The 24572-nt window shown below is 38.7% G+C and overlaps 1 protein-coding gene across 1 annotated transcript; it reads right to left on the bottom strand.

Moving 5' to 3' along the window:
• Window positions 1-4941: 4941 nt before the first annotated feature.
• lingo1b (leucine rich repeat and Ig domain containing 1b) lies at window positions 4942-24274 on the bottom strand. The gene is made up of 2 exons (XM_044355409.1): window positions 24037-24274; window positions 4942-8535 (listed from the first exon to the last, which is right to left on the bottom strand). Exons 1-2 carry the CDS (start codon window positions 24046-24048, stop codon window positions 6676-6678), a joined length of 1872 nt encoding a protein of 623 aa, XP_044211344.1. The 5' UTR covers window positions 24049-24274; the 3' UTR covers window positions 4942-6675.
• Window positions 24275-24572: the final 298 nt, after the last annotated feature.

The raw sequence follows: 24572 nt of genomic DNA, 5'->3' as shown, positions 1-24572 counted from the left end.
ATTTAGATTAGGCTGACAGTTACTGCTTTAAAACATGACCAGGCGTCTTTATGCCTTCAGTTCTTGTCTATTGTAATGTTACTTCCCCCAGTCTCAATCTGACAGTGAAATTATATTTTCCTGTTTTTGTCTGTCATCTACAGAAGCCCTAAGAGGCAAGTGAGAAAAAAAAAATCTGGTGATCCATTTTCTAAGTCTGATCTAAATTGTTTTGTCTCCTGTGTTTATGACTTTAGAACAGGTGAAAAAAAGGTTTTGTCAGGATTATCTTTCAAAGTTCCTTAATATTTTTTTTTCATCTGTGAAACAGGTGGAAAAAAAGTTTCTTTATTTTTCATCTGTCTTCTTTCTGTCTTCTTTTCGCAGGTGATTTTTTTTTTTTTTTTTTTTGTAAAGATCATTTTTCTAAGTGTTTGTTTTAACACTCATTTCGGCCACAAGAGGCTGAAGTGTATCACTACCCTGTGTTCTAAATAGGACTAAAAGCATTCATGTTTACTTCCAGGTGAATTTTAATTTCTCCATGCAATCTAAACACAAGGTACATATATTGTGTATTAGCAAGTTATGTAACATTACTGTCATGTATTTCTTTTGGCTAGGAACTGGCGTTAATCTGCCATTAGTGTTAGATATAATGACGTTATCCGTCAGCCCTCTAGCTAGTGAGTGAAAAACATATTGTTCATGGCTAACCAACAGCTACAACCTAGGTTAAGTCGACTACATAGTATAGAATGGTAAATGAACTGTACTTGTATAGTGCCTTTCTAGTCTTCCGACCAATCAAAGCGCTTTTTACACTACAAGTCAAATTCACCCATTCACACACATTCATACGCTGAATGGGTACAGGGGCTACCATGACTACCATGCAAGGCCAACCTGCCCATCAGAGAGAATCTAATCATTCACACATATTCACACACTGATGGCACAGCCATCAGAAGCAATCTGGGGTTCCATATCTTCCCCAAGGATACTTTGTCATGCGGACTGGAGGAGCTGGGAATCGAACTGCTGATCTTCCGATTAGTGGATGACCCGCCCTTGTTAATCACTGAGCGATTAATCAAATTTTTGTGCTTTCGCCAGGAAGCAACTGGGGATCCACATAGGAAGCGGGACATGAGCGCTGCATAAGCATGTTCTATCTGTTCAATCCACACTGACTCTGATCTGCATTCAGAGGCAGCCGTCTGTCAGCAGCAGTTCCTGGGGAGCTGAGAGGACAGCCACCGACCAAACTGCCTTCACCAAGCTGACTGACAGCAGAAATTTACTGAACCAAAATAGTTTCATGTCGGCTCCATGGTAATAAATAGACAGTGTTTGTATTTATTGATTCATTGATGTTGTTTCCTTGCCCACTGTAACGAGTGAGAGGAATCTGCCTGTAGTGAAACGGGCAAGCTCACAGACAGACTGGGAGCCTTGATAAGTCAATGAAGATACTAGGGATGTGCAGAGGGTCCAGTATTTGTATTTGTATCTGTATTTGTTGAGGGAGCAAAATTATTTGTATTTGAGCAAAATTATTTGTATTTGTATTTGTATTCGAATAAAAGTGGAAAGAGGCTTGTTTTTAGAAAATTAAAGTGTTACAATAAGTGTTAGTGAATAAACTACCTTATGAAGGAGGTCCCCACACCAGGTCTTGAACTGGAGTTCAGATCATAGACGACTGCGCTGACTACTGAGCTAAAACTTTACTCATCACCTCGATGCAGGCAGACCTCTACTTATTTATTCAACTATAACGCAGAGACAGCACAGCATGTAACTTCAAAGGTGACCATTGCTTTGCACTTTCCATTTATTGCCTATTTTTTAAAAACTAACTTTGTGGAGAGGAGAAGGGGAACAACAGGTTATGGAGAGTCCCTTGAGAGCACTTTGGATGTGTCAGTAGCTCTGATGACCAAATTATGACATGTGCGTCATGTAGCAGATGGATGTGACGGCCCTCGTTGAGACCTGCTGAGACATCACAGTCGAGCAGAGGAGAGAGACTGAGATGGCGATGTAACCGACCTGCACACTGGTATTTGACTTTTTTTTTTCTTCCTGAAAACAAATTATTTTTAAAATATTTGTATGAAACAAATATTCATGAAAAACCCACTATTTGTGCTTTGCCGAATAACGTATTTGTATTTAGGCACACCCCTAGTAGATACCAGATTAGTTCAAAACAGATATACAGCAGGACATTTGTTTGATTTAAACAGCTGTTTGTGCAGCTTATACTTCACTAAACACATCAGGAATAGACTTGGAGCTTAAAACGCAGGGGGTCTCTGTGAGACGCACGTCACTTGCACATGTCTCGGAGTCTGTGTGGATTGATACATTTAATAAAATGGAAATGTTTCTGTTCCCTGAGTCAGTGAGTAATTGTTTTACATAATCGTAATCTCAGTATTGACCAAAATAAAAGTGATTATGATTTTTGCCTTAATCGAGCATCCCTACTGCATGGCTAACATTGGTTTACTGTAACGTTAGTCAAGGTAACAGGTACACTTCACCCCATATGAGTGGGATGTTTTACCAATAAAGATAAAACAAACAAAAAATAAAACCTTATTAGTGGGACATTTGGACACTCGCTAAGGGAATAGGATTTTTTCATAATTTAATGATAACTATACACAGCGTAAAAAGCACTTTGGATATGTTTTGATTATTGCAATTTCAATTAATATGGTTATTTCTCATATTTATGATATTGAAATGGATGCTGTTTAGTGAATATTGCAATTATAGTGTGATCAGTTGACAGTTGAATGATTGGTACTTAGACAATTGATTCACAAACCTTTTCATGTCAAGGACCTCCAAATTGACATGTAACATGCCGTGGACCCCCATTGGATGAAGGTTTTACTCAGGGACCCATATCTGAGAAGACAGTTGTTAGGTATGATTACTGTAGGTGGGAAGATAACTGTGGAGAGAGTTAAAGTTCTGATCAGAATAGTCATTCTTACACATTGTGCTAACTTCTAGTGAATAGAATATTAGTAAAATTGAACTACTCCCCATTTTTATGGGAACCCCCTGGAACTCCCTTACCTTGTGAGGCAGCTGGATTTGCGAGATTGCAACATCACAAGATCACACAAGAATCCATCTTGTCATGCTTCAAGCTATGCGCTTGTGTCCGAACTACTGGTGGTTTGGACCAATCAGTGTTGTGAATCCAGCTGCCTCGCAAGGTGAGACAGTGACAGTATGCCAAGTATTTTTTTAAAGTGCCTGGCCTTTTCCAAAGAATTTCCATGGATGACTTCTCAGATGGTTCTGTGCCACAAACCATCTGGCGCATCAGGTTAGGAACCCCCTGGGGGTCCCTGGAGCACACTTTGAGAGCCAGTCAGCTCATTTTTGTTTGTTTAATACCCCAGAGGGAATTCTAACATTTGACTTGTGGGTCCAACAGTCCAATCCTAGAGGTGCAATCCATGTCGGTGAAGGAAGAGGCCATGTAAGGTTAATAAGCTTTGTTTGTTTATTTAATGAATAAAATACTTAAGTAACAGCAAAGCAACTATGACTCTGAATGATGTGATTGTTTCATAGAGTGCAGAATGAGACCTACACACTGTTGGGGAGAAATTCAAAACTGTGCGTAGGTAAGGTGTTATAAATTATGACCCAAGCTATCCAAGCATATTGGAGCGGTGAACTAAACTTGATTTTGTTGGCAGATGAAAGTGGTCAGAGAGAAAATAAAAATGTGTTGTTAGTCTTACCTCATGAATACTTTTATGTGAAACACATTAATGATTGTACAACGTGCAGTGCATTAAAAAGACCCAATTTTAACTCGCTCTCTCAATACATTATAATTATGCTTCTCACTTTAAGTAGTGGATTTTCCCTTTCATTTTTTTACTTTAAAACCCTTCCCTTTGTTTGTCATGATATACAATATAAGATTATGGCTGATTGGAGTAGAGTAATTTAATTTAAATTTATCATTCTTTCCCTTGATAAAATCTATAAGAAAAATTAAGTGTGCACAACTTTAGGGTACAAGCACACCTGAAGGTTCCATTATTGGCCAAGTAACTGAACCTGATCAGATGAGGACATGACAAGTTTGTAGCTTTTCAGTATTGTGTCAGAGTTGTACCTATATTTTTGGAGGACATAATCAGACAACCTGATTAATTTCACTTTATGCAATCTCTAGACAAGGTAGTACGAAGTACGCCCTGATCCCTTATTTTGAGGGGTGTAGTTCAGTAGAAAAGATTTTTAGATCAGACTTAGAAAATGGATCACCAGAATTTTTTTTTTCTCATTTGCCTCTTAGGGCTCCCGTACTCATCGCTACAACCAACCATTAGCTGCACTTATGGATGCTAAGAATTACCACAGCTAACACACTTACCATGCTCAGTATTCATCAATGTTGTTCTGTGTTGACTTGCAGTCCCAGGTAAAATTCAATAAAACTTTATCTCTTCATGACCTATAGGCAATTATTAACAATGCTAGGCATTGTGCAGACACTTTGAAATTAAAAATGCAATGTAGTCATGCTAACATACTAGCATGTGCTCATTGGCATTAAGCTCAAGGGACAGCTGAGGCTGAGCTGAGCCAAATATGACAATAGATAGCTTAGACTGATGAAAGAGCCGAGTGTGACTAACCATAACCCAAGCAATAGGACATGGTCTAACAAGATCTTACTTTGAGTTTACATTGTAGTTTACAGTGTACAATTACATAGCTCCCTGGGACTTTAGAATCTGAATATGTGTAGGCTATAGAACCACATTAGAACTTCAATGTATGCCTTTGCTGCACAGGAGCTTGCCTCTCAGAGATTAAAAATGTGTCTTTGCATTCATTTTTATAGTAGACTAGAATAAAATAAGCACCCGTAGTATAAAATGTTATTTATTTTAATAGAATTTCCACCTGCCCATCCCTTTTTAAACAATTATTTTAAGAGATGATGAACACATTATCTTCAGAGCAGACCTTGACTGTGAAATTAATTAGACAACATAAAATCCTTATGAGGCTTAAAACTCTTAAAACTTAATAATGTCACCATTTTTTAGATGCACCAGTGACAATGTAACATCAGGGCTTTCACAAAGTGTTCATAAGCATTGAGCTGCCAAATGGGTAAACAAATTAACCTTGTTACAATTGATAATAAACTGTTAATCTGATGATTTTCAAGGGTATTCTTACAAACTCTGATCAATAACAGTTGTCTCTCTTTTGGTTTAGTTGCATCAAAATCTGAATATTTAGTCTGCTCTTCAGATTGTAATATGTTCAAAACCCACAGCCATTAAAAGCATTACTATTGTGCAATAGCATAATGTACAAGGAAAGAATAAAATACAGAAAAAATATGTATAGCTGAACGTGTCAATACATTTAATGACAAACTTCCTTTGTTGGCAGAAAGGAGCACATATTGTAGGACTGTTTTATATTTCTTATTCAGTGTGTTAACATGCACAGTTTGCACACTCTTAATTTGATTGTAACCAGATTAAGGAGATAGTCCAATTATGGTAACTGATAAACCCAATAAAATTGAAATCAGGGTAAGTATAATCCAATTTTCAAAATTACTTGTCTGTGCTGGAATATAGAGGCTACTGTTTGAAACTTTGGACATTATATCCTCCAGAGAGCAGTATCAAAGTGCACAGAGAAAATATCAACACAATTCAGTTATGTTGGAAAACAGTTAAAGGCCACTGATCAGTTAGATGTGAGGTTCACTGACTCCTCTGTCTCCAATTCACCAACTAACTCTTAATACTGAAGCTTCATTTTCATAAATTTTTTCTCAAAGTTTCTTAAGTGTTTTGTTAAAAAAAATTCTGAAATGTTCTGGTAATATTACAACTCTCAAAAAATTACAACTTATATGCTCCTACATATTATTATTATTATAGTCTAAAAATTATGACTTTATTCTTGTAATATTGTGATCTTGTAATCAAAATATAACTCTTAAAAAATATCCTGACTTGTTCCTCCATCTTTATAGTGTTAGTTTCTCTCAAAATGCGACTTCATTCTCTATCTTTATCTTGTTTTCTTTCTCAAAAATACCACCAATATCCCATCATAATTGTCAATTGCTTGTGATAGGACAAAAGAAAATGAGGAAACTGCTTTGAGAGAACATTTCAAGTAACAGGGCCTTGGTTTTAATAGTGGGTTATTGTGCTTTGTAAATCAGTAAACAGCAGCAAGATCCATAATTGTGCTGATAATTTTGTGCTGATAAAAAGATTATTCCTGCAAGGTATTAAACACATATTGCCTGACAGCAACCCAACTATTATTTTAACTTTTTAGGGAATCACTGTAATGTGAAGCATGTTCTTTACTCCAACTATTACCTTAATTTGGTTACACACAGTAATCAGGTTATTGTGTGCATGTTAACATACCGATTGAATATTGCCAATACACATTTACAGAAAAAATTTGAAAATTTGAAATTCAACATTTGCTTTTAATGATTCAGTTCCTGAAGTAAAAAAAAGTCAAGGGTATAGTGTCAAGATGCGTTTGCTGCTGTGCAATTTCTATCGCTCATAAACTGAGTACATATTTGAAGCGAGGATAGTATGCATCCCGACTGAAGTTTGTAAGCTTACATGACCTCCTTTTTGAGTTTCACATGATTTTCATGTTGAATTGTATGGGTGCCTCATTTGGACTGGCCTCCTCAGTTTCCTCTTTACGTGGAACATATTCAACCTCTATACTTGACTTCGTATTGTCTTTCCCTCTACTCCAGAGGAACAGAATTACAAGACAGAAGAGGACAACTCCGAGGAAAGAGATAAATCCCATGGTGGTTGCAATAATAAGTGTCTTTACATCAAATGGAAATGGAACTGTCGCCCGGGTCACATTAGCACCTTCATCGCTGGGCTGGTTGGAAATGAAGGCAAATGTTTTGTTTGGCTGATGGGGCCAATTGGGAGAATAGCTATGCACAAAAAGGTGAGCGGCTTTGGTGTCATTGCCTGCTGCATTGCTTGCAATGCACAAATACGTGCCGTTGTCCTGGATTTGGGCGTAACGCACCTCCAATGTGCCCTCATTAGACACAGAAAGTCTTGACCCCACAGTTTTGGTAGTAATGTATTCCTTCTTAGGAGAAAGCCACATTATCACTGGGACTGGATCACCCTCAGCTTGACAAGCGAAATGGACCGTAGTCCCTTCATCCACATGGCTTTCTTGAACCTTGTTATTCACAATCTTTGATTTCTGGCAGGTGAAATAGTCAAAAGGGAGGATGTCTGGGAAGTCCTTGAACTCCTTTCCTTTCACAACTTCAGGTGAAGCACATATAGGCTGCTGTCTGTTAAAGTTAAGTCTCCACCGCCGACGGAAGACCCAGAGTAAGCGACAGTCACAGGCCAAAGGGTTATCATACAAAGCCAGGGTCTCCAGATTTCCCACTGAGTGGAAAACAGACTCCTCCAGGGTGCTCAGGCTATTGCTGGATACATTGAGAACACGGAGATGATTGAGTCCTCGGAAAGAGTAGGGCTCAATGGCAGCTAATCTCCCACCAGCCAAATGAAAAGCCTGGAGCTTCTGCAGATTGTACAGTTGGTTTCCTTCCACAGTATGAATAGGATTGAAAGACAGATTCAGAAAGCGAAGATATCTTAGGTGACTGATGGCTTGGTAGGGGATGACAGTAAGATTACAGTTTGTGATAGACAGTGATGTGAGGTTGAGTCCAAACAAGCATTTTTGAGTCATGGTATCCAGGGCAGGCATATGAGAAATCTCCAGCACTCTGAGCCTATACAGCCTCTTAAAGGAATAATCCCTTATGACAGTGACGTTCAGGTAGCGTAATCGAAGTGACAATAGGTTATGCAGATGGCTAAGGGCATCAGTGGGCACTGAGGCCAGATTGCATCCCTCAATGTTGAGGCTTTCAAGGTTGCTGAGGCCATGAAACGATCGTGGTGAGATGAATACTAGGTCATTGTCACCAACCTCCAGAGCCCTCAGGTTGTATAGCTCCTGGAACATGTAGTCGAGCAGAATGACAATTTTGTTCTCACTAATATCCAGCTGGGTGAGGTTGGTCAGGCCTGTGAACACCCCCAGCTGAATGAGCTTCAGCTGGTTGTTGCGCAAACCCAGAGTTCGTAGGTTCAAAAGGTTGCTAAAAGCCCCAGGCTCAATGGATGAAATTATGTTTTCGTTAAGTTGAAGCTCTTCCAGCTGAGGGTAATTAATGAACTCCTCAGGCCCCAATGTTTTCAGACGGTTCTTGCTGAGGTCCAGAAGCCTCGTTTCAGTGGGAATGCCCTCAGGAAGAGCAGCCAGTCTCCGTCGATGGCACACGACCGAGCGCTCTTGAGCGTTGCAGTCACATCGGGAGGGGCAACCGGTGGTCGAGCCAGAAAGGACAGTGCCCAGCATCAGGATCAGGATGGGCTGCCAGCACGCCACCAAGTAGCTGTGCCCTCCTGCCTCCCCAGACACCATCCTACTGCTTACCTGTGGAAACATGAAAAAAGAGGGGTTGGTATAGTGAAATGATTGTACAGAAATGGCTATGAAGAACAATGCCATGTTGTACTTCCATAAATTTCCATGAATTAAACAGATAGAAACATACAATGAAAGGAGTTATAAAATGATATCAAAGTCTGGCATTGATTCTGTCAAAAAGAGTGTGTCATATGGCACCAAAGACAATAAAAAGAAAATCAGGAACTTTATGTCACATTTTATTTTTAATTGACAGTTTATTAACCATGAAACCACTTTTGGGAAGAAACAGCTATGTGATTTAAGGTTCACATTTATGGATGTAGATTTGGCTGTCCAAGTGTATAACAATAAAAAAAATAATGTTTCTAATTGTTTTCCTTAAGTACTTTTATTATTTTTTATCATTATTATGTTTCATAAAAAGATGATGATGATATAATTGTAAAGTTTTTACTGTGACACACAGACACATTTTTCTTTTAAATCCATAACAACACAACCTTTTGAAAAACTAACTTGCTTTTGCGAAGTCAGAATTTTGCTTTCATCTGCAAACCTTTTCCTTGCATAAAATTTCATTATGGTGACTTTCCTCTCACAAGTAAGAAATCAGCCAATCGATAAAAGGGCTTGGTCACACAATATAACCACCCTGCTGTGCGTCTGACTTCTGAGTATGCTGAAAACAATTACTGCCACTATCAGTGACACATTGTCTCTACTCATACAAACCATTTTTAATTAGCAGCCAAAAATGCCATGGTCCATCTTTAAAAGCCTCACCAAAACATTTGCAAACTTAACACATCCCATGCCACTGCTGAGCTGTTGACCTTGCAGTGATATAAAACAGAGATTGCTGCCAAGCAGTGATAAATGGAGAGAGGGAGATTGTCAGAGGACTCTAAACCCCTATTTGATTTTGACTCAGGGGCACTTAAACTTGCTAAAACCTTCAAGCTCTACTTCTCACATCAATCATGCGATTTTAGTCACTGCTACAGTATATCTGTAGGATGCACTCTTAGAAGAGTCTCTTGCAAAGTAAGAGACATGACGCTATGATTTGTTTTTAGCGAGAAGACTGTTTTGATTACATAATGAGTGCTTGGAAATAATTGATGTTTTCACTTGGACATTTTTATCTGAGCAAAAAAAAAGCATCTGAAGGCCTGAGGTTGTAAAAAACAAAGCAGATCATTAGTGTATGTGATGCACAAGTAGTGTAACTACTGTATGCTGCTTTACAATTTGGAAATTAAATTCAACATAATCATGATATTATTAAACTGTATACAGTGATGTATAGTAATGCATCTGCTGATTTTCAAAGAGGAAATTCCATTTTGAGAGGTTAATGCAGTCTCCATCCAAATATTCATTATGTTGTCATAATTTGTGTGAGTGAAAAGGGACTGTGGATTCTTTCCGTAACTCATTCACCACATAAGTGTCTTTGTAAGAGTACTTCAAATTATTGGTATAGTGCTTTTTAGAACCTCTTTGGCTGTCTACCACACTTTTGTAGCTTAAAATTTTTTTAACCTTGATAGTTAAGATAAGAATGATTTTGCTTTATTGCACCAACACAAATTACACACCACTCCCGGTGAATCAAAGTTGTGGGGCTGAGGCAGCTCGGATTGTGGTCTGAGTAGTTCCAATGGAGCAGTAATTGCAGCTTCCATTTTTACTTTCTCCAGAACTGTTAATTTCTGTTGGCTGCGTATGTCAGACACATTGGGCTTGAGTCCAGTGTGTATGGGGCATTGTAAAAAAGCAGACTGCATGAAAGCAATAATGTCAGTATCAGTATCTCCTTTGTGACCTCCCACTCTGTTATGTCTCACACTAATTATGTGAATTTACAATGAATAGCATGAAGGCTTTTCCAATGGAATGGTGATAAATAAATATTTTCTGAAACAGCCATTCAGTGAATTCAAAGACAAAAATCTTATACATAGTGTAAACACACATCTAACTTTGATCTATTGTGACAGATTCTAAACCTTCGAGTGAAATGAAATATCATTGAGATATTCAATGCAGAAAAAGGGTGACATGTTTATCTGTTTGACCCAGAATATTATTTTTATCTTGTCAAGTCAAGAATATGTATGAGTACGAGGCTCACTGATGTCATTGCTAATCGAAAAACAAGCAAGTGCAATTTGTGGTGATTTTCTTACCCGAGTACCATGCATGATTTATGATTCAGAGTGTTGTAAGGGCAGGGGTACTATCTGTGTAATCTGGCCTTACAGCCCTGACCTACTCAGTGTATCACCACTGTGATATGACCTTGAGCTAAAATTCTGATAAAAGAAGTTAGCAAATAGCCTCTGCATTACAATAGCCCAGTACTTAATATACTTTTTTCAATCACGTTGTTTAGAGTAGGGTTTAAAGAATTGTCCTCTTTCAAGATTGGAAGAGTAGAGAGAAAAAAATTCAATTTTAGCCCTTGATGCATCACTCCATGTATCTTTTGTCCCCACCCTGATTCTTTCTATTCCTCTTTTGATAGTATTGTGCAGGTGAAGAATACGAGTGGACAAGCCTTTTCTCTCCTGCCCTTCTATGACTGCTTGCGTTTTCTCTGTGGACCTCTCTCCCTGTCACAGTCTTCTCTCAAAAGCATGTCTCAGCTCACCATTAGTCTCGTGTTGCCTTGAATCTCTACATCTCCTCTCTTCTCAGTGCTATGTGGTTTGGGGAAATATAGAGAGTGGTGTGCACTAGTAAAGGGTAACTGAATGTCTGCAGTGCCTGTATACATGAGAAATACTGCAAAGGTTTGTCTTTAGTTGCAAACCAATTAGCATTATTTGTCACTTCCCTATGAACTGTATGCTGTATTTGTCTACCATTTCCCTGTTGGACAGTTTCAACTTTTGACTGCTGTCATAAATCATCAATGCAGCTTGAGTTCTGAAAGTATTTCCCTTGATATATTAAGTAGTTTAGCTTTTTGTTTTGATTGATGTGTCTGCTGTTTGGGCGCAGATGATTTGTCTATTTTTTTCGTCTTTGTAGCTGAGAAATGCTGCTTATCGCTATAAAACAATATGACCCACCTTCGTAGCAATGTTTGGAATTGTTACATCAGAGCCTTTTTTCTGAAGGACTTGTGCTATTTTGTCTTGACCCTATACACGCTTCAAATTTTTATGAAACACCATTTTATGAAGTGAAAGCTGCTTTCTGCACTGTTGGTGATGTATTTGGTGGACAAAGTTTTTTGCTTCTCGTTTGAATTTCAGTTTACAGTATGTACTGCAAAATTCAATCTCATTAAAAGAATAAGAAATGTATACAATCATCATGTCTTGTACACCCCACAAACGTTTCAGTAATGCTTTCATTTCTGTTCCTGACAATTCATGAATGATTGTGCTCAGTAGATTACGTCTGGCTTCAGTTTTCTTCATTATAGTTGTGAACAGTGTGCTCATTAGCTCCCCTCTTATACGTATCTTGTTGTTAAGCAGCAAACATGCCCCAAACAGCTTTGATCATTCTGTGATTGGTTTTAGAGAGTAGTGAGGATGAAGCAAAAAGAAAGCTACAGCTGCAAAGTAACAGAATAAATATGTATAGGATTTAAGAGATGGAGATTTCTTCCACTGGTATGTTTGTGTTCAACTGAAAAATTTAAAGCAAACATTTAAAAGTCAGAAAGCAAACAAACAAGAAGATCTTGTGGGCTGCATAGAAGTGTCAATGTTGACAGAAGATCACAGTGGAAAAGCTTTTCGGAATGGTATGACTTTAGGAGACTGAACTACACCTGCAACATGTGATATATATTCAGCAAACATTCGCTTTTTGGTGCATACTCTAATTATCAATACAAAAGGTCCCATCTTCATTCATCTTCTTACTAAATCAAAATTTAATAGGTGTTTATTTCTAGTGTCAAATTTACTGCATCATCATTGGCATGAAAATATTTAAATGAAAGCTAAATCTTGCACATGTACAGATCTAAACATGCATCATCTTAACATACCAACAGTAATGATATTACTGTACAAATATATACTGACTTGCAAATTATAGTAATATTACAAGAAATATTTGGATATAATACTAGCTTATTACTAGTTAGTGTTAATCAGCCTGGTCAGGCCAGTAGGGCTGAGAGGGCAGTTGGGAGATCATAGACACTTCAGAACTGTATTGCAGCAAAGGTTGCCAGCTAACTGACATCCTACAGAAGAGTGAGCAGTCAGATATGAGAAATCTCATGAAAACAACACCCTCAAGCCAAAGATAAAGGGAATAACCTATGCAAACCTAAAAAGAAACTGCATGACCTGATGATCAACCATGCCCGGATCAAATGCTTAGAGAAGGACAAAGTACTCCTAGAAGCAGAAACACACCTGCATGGGGTCAGTGAACCCTTGATCTTTCCTTTTTTGACAGCAGTATTCTCTAGCCAGCAGGGCTCTCAGCCAGAAATACATATATTTCCCTTAAGAAGTTACTGCACAGATGAAGGAAGGAAAAGAAGTGGTGCCAAGAGGAGAGTCTGAATAATGATATTGATCACTATTGAGGACAAGCAAAAGCACAGAGGAGCCTCTTTGAAGGAATTGTTCATCCAAAAATGAAAATTTTAGACAATATTTATTGTCTTAAACTGTTTGTTTGTATTTCTCAAAAATGCACAGTTCATACCCATGCTGTAACTATGTGACAACCTGTTTCAAAACAAAAGGGCCAAGCAGTGATAGTTTAAAGTTCCAAAGAGGGAACAAATTACCCTGAACCTACTCAAAACACCTCATGACCCATAATCCAGCATAGTAAGTGTTCACAAGACAAACAAATGCATGGAGTCCAAAATATTTAAAGAAAAAGATTTACACCAGTACTTAGAGCAAATTTTCACTAAAACTAGTCTTCTGCAGTGTTTATACAAAATGACTTCTTGGGCTCTTTAAGAAGCAGTTCAAGGAGGCCTAAGACGTGGAAAGGTATACACTGACAGAGCTCTGTGCCATTGCGGGGAACAATTATGTTATTATGTAATTATAATGCTGAGGTCATACAATAATGAGAGGACTAATTAAATGGCAATCTATTTGCATTCCCCAACCAGTTGCTTTGGCACAAAAACTATCAAAGGTGTTCAAGAATTACCCAAATGTTTAGTTCTGGTTTTGGAGAATCTTAAGGTGATGTGGAGCTAAAATACAAGAATTTATTCAAATAAATGGATACTCAGATATTCAGAACAAAAATGCCTTTGCACTTCTTAAAAAAATTCAGGCAGGTACTGAAGCACAATAACACCCACCCCAAGTGGTCTACAGAGCAGAACCCAAAAGGCATATCTCTGAAATACAGTATGGGACATACATAATGCAGAACAAAGACAATCAAAATATGAAAACTATGGGGAGTTGGGAGGAGAAATCTGTGCAACTAGTAACAGCAGTATTAACAGCATAACCAATTGAAGCAGCATTAATAATCAGAAGAGTAACTGTGCAAATATGAACTGTGCAACTTGTTTTCAGTGTTTTCAGCTATGCCTGCTTAACTAATGCTTTACTAGTGCAGGTGGGAAACCAGTGGATCCATCAGGACACTTAAAGTTCCAATAAATGACATTGAGCCTCACTGGATGTCAGCAAACAACTATTTGCTATGTAAAGATATATTAGAGTAATAGTGACCTGGGCAGTGAATGAAGTCACACTCCTTTTGTGTGTGTTGTTATCCAAGCTTCTCTGTTCTTTTTTTGGTAGCCACACTAGCCGCACATGCATGTTAGTGCATATGAGTCCCTCCGTGTCCTCCATGTCCATTTCCAAGATGGCACCTGCATCACAAACTTCCTAAAATTACAGCTAAACAGTACACTAAAGTATGTTTCTGAAAACATTTAAGTATATGCAATTCACCAACATAATCTTGGTCAATATTTGATCAGCACTGCCTAATTTGACAGTTTGATCTGAGTTTTGAGAGTTGTCGGCTTTCTTTCTTTTTTTTCCCAACTGTGTTGAGTAAAGAAGACATGTTTGTTTTGGTCTGAGATGTTGGTGCTATAGTGCAACATCTAGTGGCTGAATGTTGTGTATTGCAACTTTAAGTAGCTTAAATTTAGTCAGTTAAGTTCTTTTTGGCATTCCTGCTGAATAGTTTTCAGTTTGACATGTGACACTGTAGATGAATGATCACAAAGTTACCAAGGGACATGGAGTACTTGATCATAGAAGCCTGTTCCATAACTCAACATCACAACTGCAGTTAATGGAACTGAAAATAATGGTTTCCATTAGGCTGTCCGTTTGACTCTGTCTGCCTCAAAGTACCTTTAATTGTAGGGGCAGCTGTGGCTCAGGCGGTAGAGTGGGTCATTCACTAATCAGAAGGATGGTGGTTTCATCCCAGACTCCCCCCTCCCCTGTCATCTGCCGTTCTTTTGCACGGATTAATAACTCTTATTGGCTTTTTACACGCAAAGCTTTTATTGCACTTACAGTAACGTAACAAGTGTAGTTGTTGTCAACTTTGTCTCTCCTCTGCTGCACTGTGTGGAGCACACACACAGAGGGCTCAGCCGCGCTCTTGCTGAACTGCGGAGAGCAGAGGAGAGTAGTGCGGCCATGAATAACAGCAAAAAACAGCAGAGACTCACACTGAGCTGAAATGAAACAAGTGCACATAAATTAGGTAAATAATATAGATAAACATAGTCTCTACTGCATTTTGCTGTCATTTATGGTCCCTCTACTCTCTGCGCAAAAGATGGAGAGACTCCAAATGAAGAAAAATATTGCCGTAAAAAGTGTGATTTGCAACACAATGAAATAAACGATAGAGCATAATATGAAATGATACACGTTTTTTTTACCATCACATGATATATATCATCATATTGTACTGCCCTATGTGAGCATGTGTGTGAATGGGCAAGTGAGCAGCAGAAACATTGTAAAGCGCTTTGGATAAAACAGCTATATAAATGCAGCCATTTACCATTTGCCATTTACTGCACTTTGACCAGCACAGCATTTGACCAACACAGCATTCATCCAGTTGTCAGGAATCATGGCTGGTAGTGGTGGGCGCTGGCCAAACAGTTTGTAGGCTTTTATTGTAATGTAATACTAATTTAATTCCAACTTTTATAAAACCTGTTAGTGCACCGTGTATAAATCTGTTTTTCTAATTGCATATATATATACAAATAAAAACAATTCTCAAACAATAAAGCAATAATTAATGTGAGCTTTTTACACTGAATACTGCAACCCATTTCACTGCTCACCCTTTGCTGTGAGGAGTGAAGTGCTTTTGAAAATGTATTGTTCATGCTTTATTCCTGCAGGGGCATGCCCCCTCGCATTAAGATTGCAGACTGTGTACGCACCTCCACAGGACCAGCGCTATGTTCAAAGACACCCCAAGGGTGTTGGCCAATAGCAAGTCAGTAAGAATTGCACCGTTCTCACAAGCTTGTCCTCTATACTACTGATCTGGAAATAACCAGCTTCAAGATCAGAAGGCCTCTCTTCTCCTGTGTGGTCAGTGGACGAGACTAATCTAATCATCTTTGATCTTCTGTAGTGCATCTAAAACAATTCAATAGACCCTTTTTTGTGTGAACCACTCACCTTATCATGACCTGATAAGCGTCAGCTCACCAATTCCTGCCACAACATTTCTAAATACAACCCAAGAGCCCAAGTCAGCTGGCACAAATATTTTCAAAATTATACAAATTGGCCTTTTCACGCAAGACATTTTGACATGTCACAGTAGCAAAAGCACGGGTGTAAGTAATATCAAAGTTATTGATGACTGAAATACATCTAGGGTCCTAGTATATAGACCCTTTTCATGGCAGACATTTTGACTTGTTAAAGCAGGAAAAGCACAGGTGCAATTACTAACATTAATGATGGCTGCATTGCATTTAGGCTCTGGTATTGTGCATTCTCACACAGAGTTGGCATAATGGAATGGTGCCATTGTTAATGTTATTTTGACAAGTCAAAATGTCTGCTGTGAAAGGGGTCTATTGTGCATCCATCATAAATGTTGTTAGTGACACCTGTGCTTTTCCTACTATGAAAAGCGAAATGTCTGCTGTGAAGAAGGCTTATTATGATTCTCTGGAATCACAATACTAGATAAAGTAACATATGTGGGTCACTGCAGAAACAAGCATAAACAAGAGTCATTTTTTAATTTGTGTATTTATGAAACCTAGTAACCCAGTAACTAGGTTACGATTACTGGCAATAGAGACAGTATATTAGAAAATGCTCCTATGTGTCGTTCTGGAAACACTCCTATGAGTTGTTCTGGAGTGCAGGTACAATCAAACTGGTTGTTTCATTATGAGGATGTGTTGTCTGACCAGTAGTACCAAACTAAAGAGGACTAAGGAGGAAAACATAGCTCACAGGCTGTGGCTGCTAACAATATTGTATTGGGAGTAATGAGAATAGAAAGAGTTTTTAGAGACCACTTGGAAATATACAGAGGTGAGAACATCATCAGGTGCTTTCGCTTGCCCAAGGAAGCTATCTTGAGCCTGAGTAACTAGTTCAGAAGTATTGAGCCCTGCCGGCTTAAGAATTCACATTCTCATCTCAGTTCTGCTACAGTTGCTACAGTGTTGAGATTTTATGACACCAGAGTTTTTTTAAAGAGGACCTATTATACTCATTTCAGCTCTAATTTTTTTTTATTTTTGGACTCCACTAGAGTAGCCCTGCATGATTCAAAGTTTAAAAAAACTCCTTATTTATCTCAGTAAATATACTGGCCCTTTATGCAGCCCCTCAATATACACAGTTTCCGTTTTAGCTCCTGTCTCTTTAAGGCCCCCCTCTTGATGAGCCCATTCTGTTCTGATTGGCCAGCTTTACGTATCAGAGTTGTGTAACTTTACCGTCATTGCAAACCAAATATTTCCTGCTATACTGCTTTAAATTAAAAGCTTTTAATTGACTAACTAATGGGAGACTTTTATTCTGAATTTACAGGAAGTAAAAACATGTTCCTCACTTAGCGGAGCTTCGTTAGTGGCGCTAAAAACCGGTCGAAACAACAACATATGGAGCTATTTGGAGCTATTTGTTCAGTGGATCAGTTAGAAATAATGCAGAGAGGAAGAGTACAAGCAGAAGCAGAAACAGCCACAGTAAGATGTTTTATGGAGAGCTGCAGACAACCAGCACACCTCCAACAGGTAAACTACTTATTTTACTTTGCTGTGCTGTGTAATGGCGTCGTGGCCTGGCCTAACTACTCCCGGAGCGGAGCAGCGAACTTGTGCGCTGTGCACGTAGCAGATGTCCATATAAAGAAATCCGTCACGAACTGATATCAGCTCGGGCTGAACAGTCTGAAGCTGCTGCTCTCTGCCCACAGGGATTACTGCTACATACGTTTACCTCATTATTTGACACGTCGGACACTTTTAACATGAACATCCGACATTGTGACATTATATATTTGTCTGAAAATAAGGAAAAGCATAATACTTCTTCTTTATATTGTTATGCTCTTTGCTTAATTTTCAGAGTAAAATGTTCTTGTAACTGCTGAATTCATTCAGAACCTTGCAGTGTGTGCATTGACAAAGAAATTGTCAATATGCCAAAACAACATGAGTGTGTCTGCAAACACACATGCACACATAATTAGAGCACATATGGCCTGGATCCTCTGCCATGCATGCACACAAAGACTCCATAAATCCATAAATACAACAACAATTGACATGGTATGTTGGCATCTCAGAAAGGGAAAAATGGAGAGCTATTAAAACAAAAGAAAACCAGTAAAAATTGATTTACAAAACATCACTCTCAGCAAACAAAGTTGCTATTTGAGTTGAGAGTTAGAGGTATGTGCAAAGGGAAATCACAAGTACTTAGAGTTCTGAGAAGACACCTACGTGTCACGCCCTGAAGAAGACTCCTGCTGAAACGTGGGTGTCAGCCATGCTTGAATAAAAGCTTTTAACTACACTCAGAACTCTAAGCACCGTGGATTTCAATTTCTTTATTGTATATAAGAATACATATTGTGTGAACGTATGTATTTTATTACTGGAAATTGACAAACACAACAACCACTTTTGGAGTTGTTCACTTCAGGTTTTCAATATATCCTCAATGTACCACATTTATCTTTTTTAAGACCACCACTAGAAATCATCAAAAATCCTCAAACTCTAAATATAGAGGGGCTCATTCTGTAAAAGAATGATTTTAACAATATTAACAAACAGCACTCCTAAATCTCTGAGTATGGTGAACTTTATGTATGCTAACAAGGAATGACAAGACCATGTGACAGACAATCACAAGGTCTGGCCATAAGAAACAAGAATATAAAGAGCTTAGGTGGTTACCATCAAATAGGCTTATTCTGATAAACCTACATTTTATTTTTCAAGAAGTCATTGTATTAACAAATGAAAACAGTTTTGCAGAACTGTTAGTTTTGTTATAAAATTAAAGCTGCATTAAGCAATTTTGACCAATAGAAAGCGGAAAGTAGGCATTACAACAAAGCCACAGCCTCTTCTTGTAATTAATGTGTTAGCCTCAACATCATGGCCCATATGTTGGCCCATGGTTACTTATTCATTCAACAAAAATTGGATTCTATGCTTAAATTATACTGGACTCTTTTTACAACCATGTGAGAAATGGACCAGTCGTCACTTTCTCTTTACTGCCAGTTTGGCCTCTGGTGTCTTTTTCAATTTCTTGATGTTTGACTGTCTTTAACAGGTACTCGACTCTCCAAAAGGTACTGGCTTCTACTCTCTTTCACACTGGGCAGGTAGCGTACAGTCAGTGTGTGGGAGCTTCTGAGCTGGAAGCTTTTGAGCTGCCCACGGTTTTTATATGGGGGGTGGGTAAGAGCCAGAGCCAGACTCAACCAGACATGTTGATGGACCAAAACAATTAACTGGAAGAGGCTGAAAGCTGCACAGAGCTGCAAACTGGGCTATTCATTCTCTGAGTTCAGCAATACTACCAGCCCTTCACATTACAGAGAGTGATTTGATATCAAACATATTGCTTGATGGAGATTTAATTTGGCATTAGACAGTTTTTTTCTCAAGTTTTCCTATTTGTTTAGATAACTGAAATAGATACTGTCTGTTGCATGAGTTCATCTAATTTACTTACGTCATTACGCCATTTTTCCCGGCAACACATTAGTTGTTTTTATGAGATCTTATACATAGATACATGAGTTGGAAGATAGTCGAATCATATGGGATTTCCTTTCCTTCTCTGGCTCAAAATTAACAACATCAGACTGAAGACGTCATTATGATCCACATGAACTTCTTTGGAAAAACAGGCCCTAGAATGAGAAAGTTGTTATACAGTATTACCATGCAGATCTGTTTCTTGGTTCATTGACAAAGTCTAACAGTAATACTACAAAAGAGGCTCCTTTCTTCATTAACACCCATTCCTCTTCAAAGTCAAGTAGGATAAGCTGGAAATTACACAAACCTTTATCCCCTACTCAACATCAGGGAATATAAGATGTTTTGGACTGGAATTGAAAAGGAAGGGCTAAATGCCATCCTAAAGGCAATTTACCTCAGACAAGCCTATTACAGCCCTTCATAGAAAGCACAGTGAGATATTTTGAGAGATTGTCTCACTAAATCACTCAGACACCAGCCACAGTACAAATATGAAGTTAGAGTGCCTTGGCATTTTTTTATACTGATACAATGAAACTTGGACCATTAATTTGAGTATTGTGTTCAAGTTGCTTTCACCAGTTCTTTGCCTCTTGGTTTCCTGATTGCAAATAAATCTTGAATATTGTGCACCACAGTGTGTTGAAGCCTCCTTAGGCGGGTTTGTCATTGATAGAGAAATATGGTATTAAGATTCCAGTGGCTGACTTGAATGAGTTAGTGCCCCTCTCCTTACAGTTTTGATAATACAGTGTAATAATTCATCATTCCCATTCTTTCTAGTGGAAGAAACCTGACCAATAGTGTCAGATAGATTATGAATACTAGCCACACAAAAGGATGGGAAGGACTGACAGGTTTCCACTACGATCAGCTCAGATGTATAATATTGTGGGCTCTGCTGTGATAGAGCATGAAGCCAGCCAGTAGCATCAACATGAGGCAACCTCAGTCCTCCATTCTACTAGCCCCTGACTCTCATATTTTGCATAAAGCTGTTATTATTAAATTGAAATGAGGAAGGCTGCTGCAGAGCAGCAGTACTGTGACCTTCTGAATACATTTGTAGAACGCAAATTTGAATATCCTGTGACAGATCTGCCTCCGTCTGTCACCTCACCATCCAGCAGACAGAATAAACACGTGGTCTCACAGTCTTCACCACAATCACTTTCACTATTTCCCTTTGAAGGTGGCTGATGTTACCCATTATGTGGCAGATGCAATCCAGATGGATTTTGTTTCATAAAAGGCTTGAACACCTGAAGTTTTCCAACCAGTATATATATTGCTCTTTTATTATTTGACATTATAAATCACTGTTAGTCCTGGAGAGCACAGGATGCAGTGAACTCTGAAACAAATATAGCCAAGTACACAACAAAAGGCCACTCGTGGTTTTCATTTTATTATATTTTAATGTCTCCCTTGAATTTGCCCACAAAATCAGTGTTACTGATTGAAACTGCCTCCAACATGTTATTTGTCAGCTTGACTATTATTTCATTTGAACAGGGAAAAAATAACTTAAATTCTACTCTAAAAACATTACCTTGGCTTTGATGATCCCTATTTTAAAGAAAATTGGCTATTGTTCAGCATAATGTAGTCTGCTACATCACAGAATATTAAGCATGTCACAGCATGGGACAACGCTTTGTGAAAAATTGAACAGCAGCACGGCTTTGATTGTGTCTGGCTGTTTAGTCGAAGCCTATACTGAAGTATGCTGAAGTATACTGGAGCCTATACTTATTGTATGTGTGTGTGTGTGTGTGTGTGTGTGTGTGTGTGTGCGCACTGTTCTAATCATTTCACTATTGTTATTAGTTGTATTATAAGTACTGGTAAAGTGATTATACAAATGTGTCAGTTGTCACATCTTAATACAATCATGTAATATATCAGTTAACTGTGTCAAGAAACTTTTTCATCTTTTTTTCCTTGACATGGGACAATGAAGCATTCATTCTGCGATATGCTTTTTTCCCCCCTACATTATACAGTATCTATGAACAACATAGACTCACAGACTTATTAGTCTAGTTTGAGGGTAAGAATCCTTTTGTATCCTACAAACTTCATGAGCTCTTATAGAACCCTGAAAAATGTCAGATATTTTTGCTTCAGTGTTTAAATGGACTGCAAATGGTAAATGGACTGCATTTATATAGCGCCTTTTCAGTCTTCCGACCACTCAAAGCGCTATACACTACATGCCACATTCACCCATTCACACACACACTCATACACTGATGGCAGAGGCTGCCATGTAAGGTGCCAACCTGCTCATCAGGAGGGGTTCTAATCAATGACACACACTCACACACTGATGGCGCAGCCTTTGGGAGCAATTTGGGGTTCAGTATCTCGCCTGAGGACACTTCGACATGCAGACTGGAGGAGCAGGCGATCGAACCGCTGATCTTCCGATTAATGGATGATCTGCTCTACCTCCTGAGCCGCTGCCGTCCATTTACAGATAATTCAAATGTGTTAGCATGGTCTCTTACATGCACACACATTATTCTCATTCTGTTGGCCACTAAGTGTCCTCAGAAAACAGTTGGGGATTATGTTCTGACACCTAAACAATAGGTTCTGATTTCCAGTGGAGGTGTTTGATTGAAGAGCATAGGCTGCTGTCAGTCTAATATACTCAGCTGTAATATATATAAAAATCCATCAGTTCTTGCACAAGACTTAGTCAAGCAATTTTATGGTTTAAACTGAATGTAATTGCCTAAACCTAAATAAAATTATAGTATGTTAGTAGTGGTTTAATAGCTTTTCATTCATCATGTGGATTATCTCAACAAAGCATTTATGAATACTCAAAATGTTTTGTTGTATAAAAAATAATGTCACACTGAGCATTATTTTGGACAAGATGAATAAAATGTATACTGTAGTAATGCAAAACAATTGTGATGTTCATTGATTTGTATCTTATATAATCAAATTAATTATAATAATAATTCCATTAAAATTCTGAGTACTATATATTCTTCAGTCTTGATATACAGTCGTAACATACACCTAAATGTAGATTGTACAATTATCAGCTTGTGCTGGTATCACATGTACATACAAACAGACTGGGATACTTTTAGAAAGGCAAACTGAGCAAATTGATCAAAACTATGGTTACTGGGCAAACTGTTTTTTTTAAACAATCTACATATTGTCTATCAATCAGTTTTCATTAGATGTAATCAGGAATTCCAGTCATAAACATGCATTTCTCATTTCAGTCTATTGCAATAGTGTTGAGTACGTTGGAGCTGCAGACATGCATAAATAAATTGCAAAGAAATTATTCCAATCAGCCATCACAATTAACAGCTTTGTCTAGCTCATAAAGCCTAGACGTGACAAGCAGACCCTTCACTCAGAGACTGTCGGAGGTCTGTGGCTTGCAGAGGTTGTTACTGCACTGTTAAAAACAGAGAGGAAGAGACCCCTCATAGCTGCCTGCCGGAGCGTTGCAGCCATGATTATGAAGATGCCAATATAACAGGCAAAAGAAATGAAGGTATGAGAGATTGTTTATTTGGCCTGCATAAATAATCATATAAAGTCTTTGCCCCATCCCCCCATGCCAGCTCTCCCCACCACCACCACCACCACCCATCTATCTGACCTGTAGCAAATCAAACACCTGCATAGGATCCCTCATCGCCACTGGAAATAGCCAACAGCAAAAAGCAGCAGGGAATGAATAAGTGTGATTTTAGATGAGTTTACTGGCATTGGAGGGAACATGAATGGTAATGAGGGCAGATTAGGAATCAACAACCACCCTGGCGAAACACTCAGCGAGAAACACAAAACAGGCACTTTCCTGCTCAACCTCACACCTTTTAGATGTGATTAAGAAAAGGCAGGACATAGGTGTGTTTGCATACCTCCATGCACACGCATGCAATATTAATATTTATACCTGTATTTATATATAGACACCGTGAAAAATATCAAAGCTAATTACTATACACACTTACGCTACATGCACACATCATATGTGTGTGTTCCATACATAGTACAAACCCAGATTTCATAGCACAGAACAAAATGAACCCATCTGGATGACAAAGCACAAATAAGATCTGGATCCCTCCTCAGTGAATAAATCGTCTTCTTTCCATCTCTACCATTAACTCTGATACACAATTTTATCCCTGACATTAATTTGCTCCCTGGCGATCCACTGGCCCCACCACTGCACCATAATAAATCTGATCCAATGCCTCAGCGCTCAAAGCCCACCATAGAGACAGAGTTCTTACCAGGACTGTCATGCAGAGAATTCTAATTCAGGCAGCTCCATGTTGCCAAGGAAATTCAAAATGCCTCCGAAAGCATGGAGACAGGGATGCAGGATACAAGACAGCCTAGATTCAAATGGGAAAGAGAGATATATGCAGCGATGAGAATCCCTTGTCTGAGGGGCATTTGAGAAATGCCTTCGTCCTCTCCAGATGCGCTAAATCCGGCTGCACTGATAGGCTGACATGTAAACACACAGGCGGCTCTGCTGGCTCACACACGCTCACATACATGCTGCACCTAGCAGAGACAGAGAGGAAGAGGGAGGGGCAGCTGATGAGAGAGGTGGAAGGAGGAGCTGCAGTGCACTGGGAGAATGAGAGGCACAGAGCAGAGGCAGCGAGGAGAGTTGAAAAGAAATAGAGAGAAATTTTCTCTGATTGCACTGGCAGCATCTTCTTCTGATTTTTGTTTACTGTAGTTTTCCTATTTATGGCAGGATTGGGATGATCTGGTTAACTGGAAGGCTGCGTGAGAGAGGAGGAAAATCAGACTG

The sequence above is a fragment of the Thunnus albacares genome, chromosome 1 (assembly GCF_914725855.1).
Source record: "Thunnus albacares chromosome 1, fThuAlb1.1, whole genome shotgun sequence".
NCBI classification, from domain to species: Eukaryota; Metazoa; Chordata; class Actinopteri; order Scombriformes; family Scombridae; genus Thunnus; species Thunnus albacares.
The sequence above is the reverse complement of the archived record's forward strand: the minus strand, read 5'-3'. Positions and strand labels throughout refer to the sequence as shown.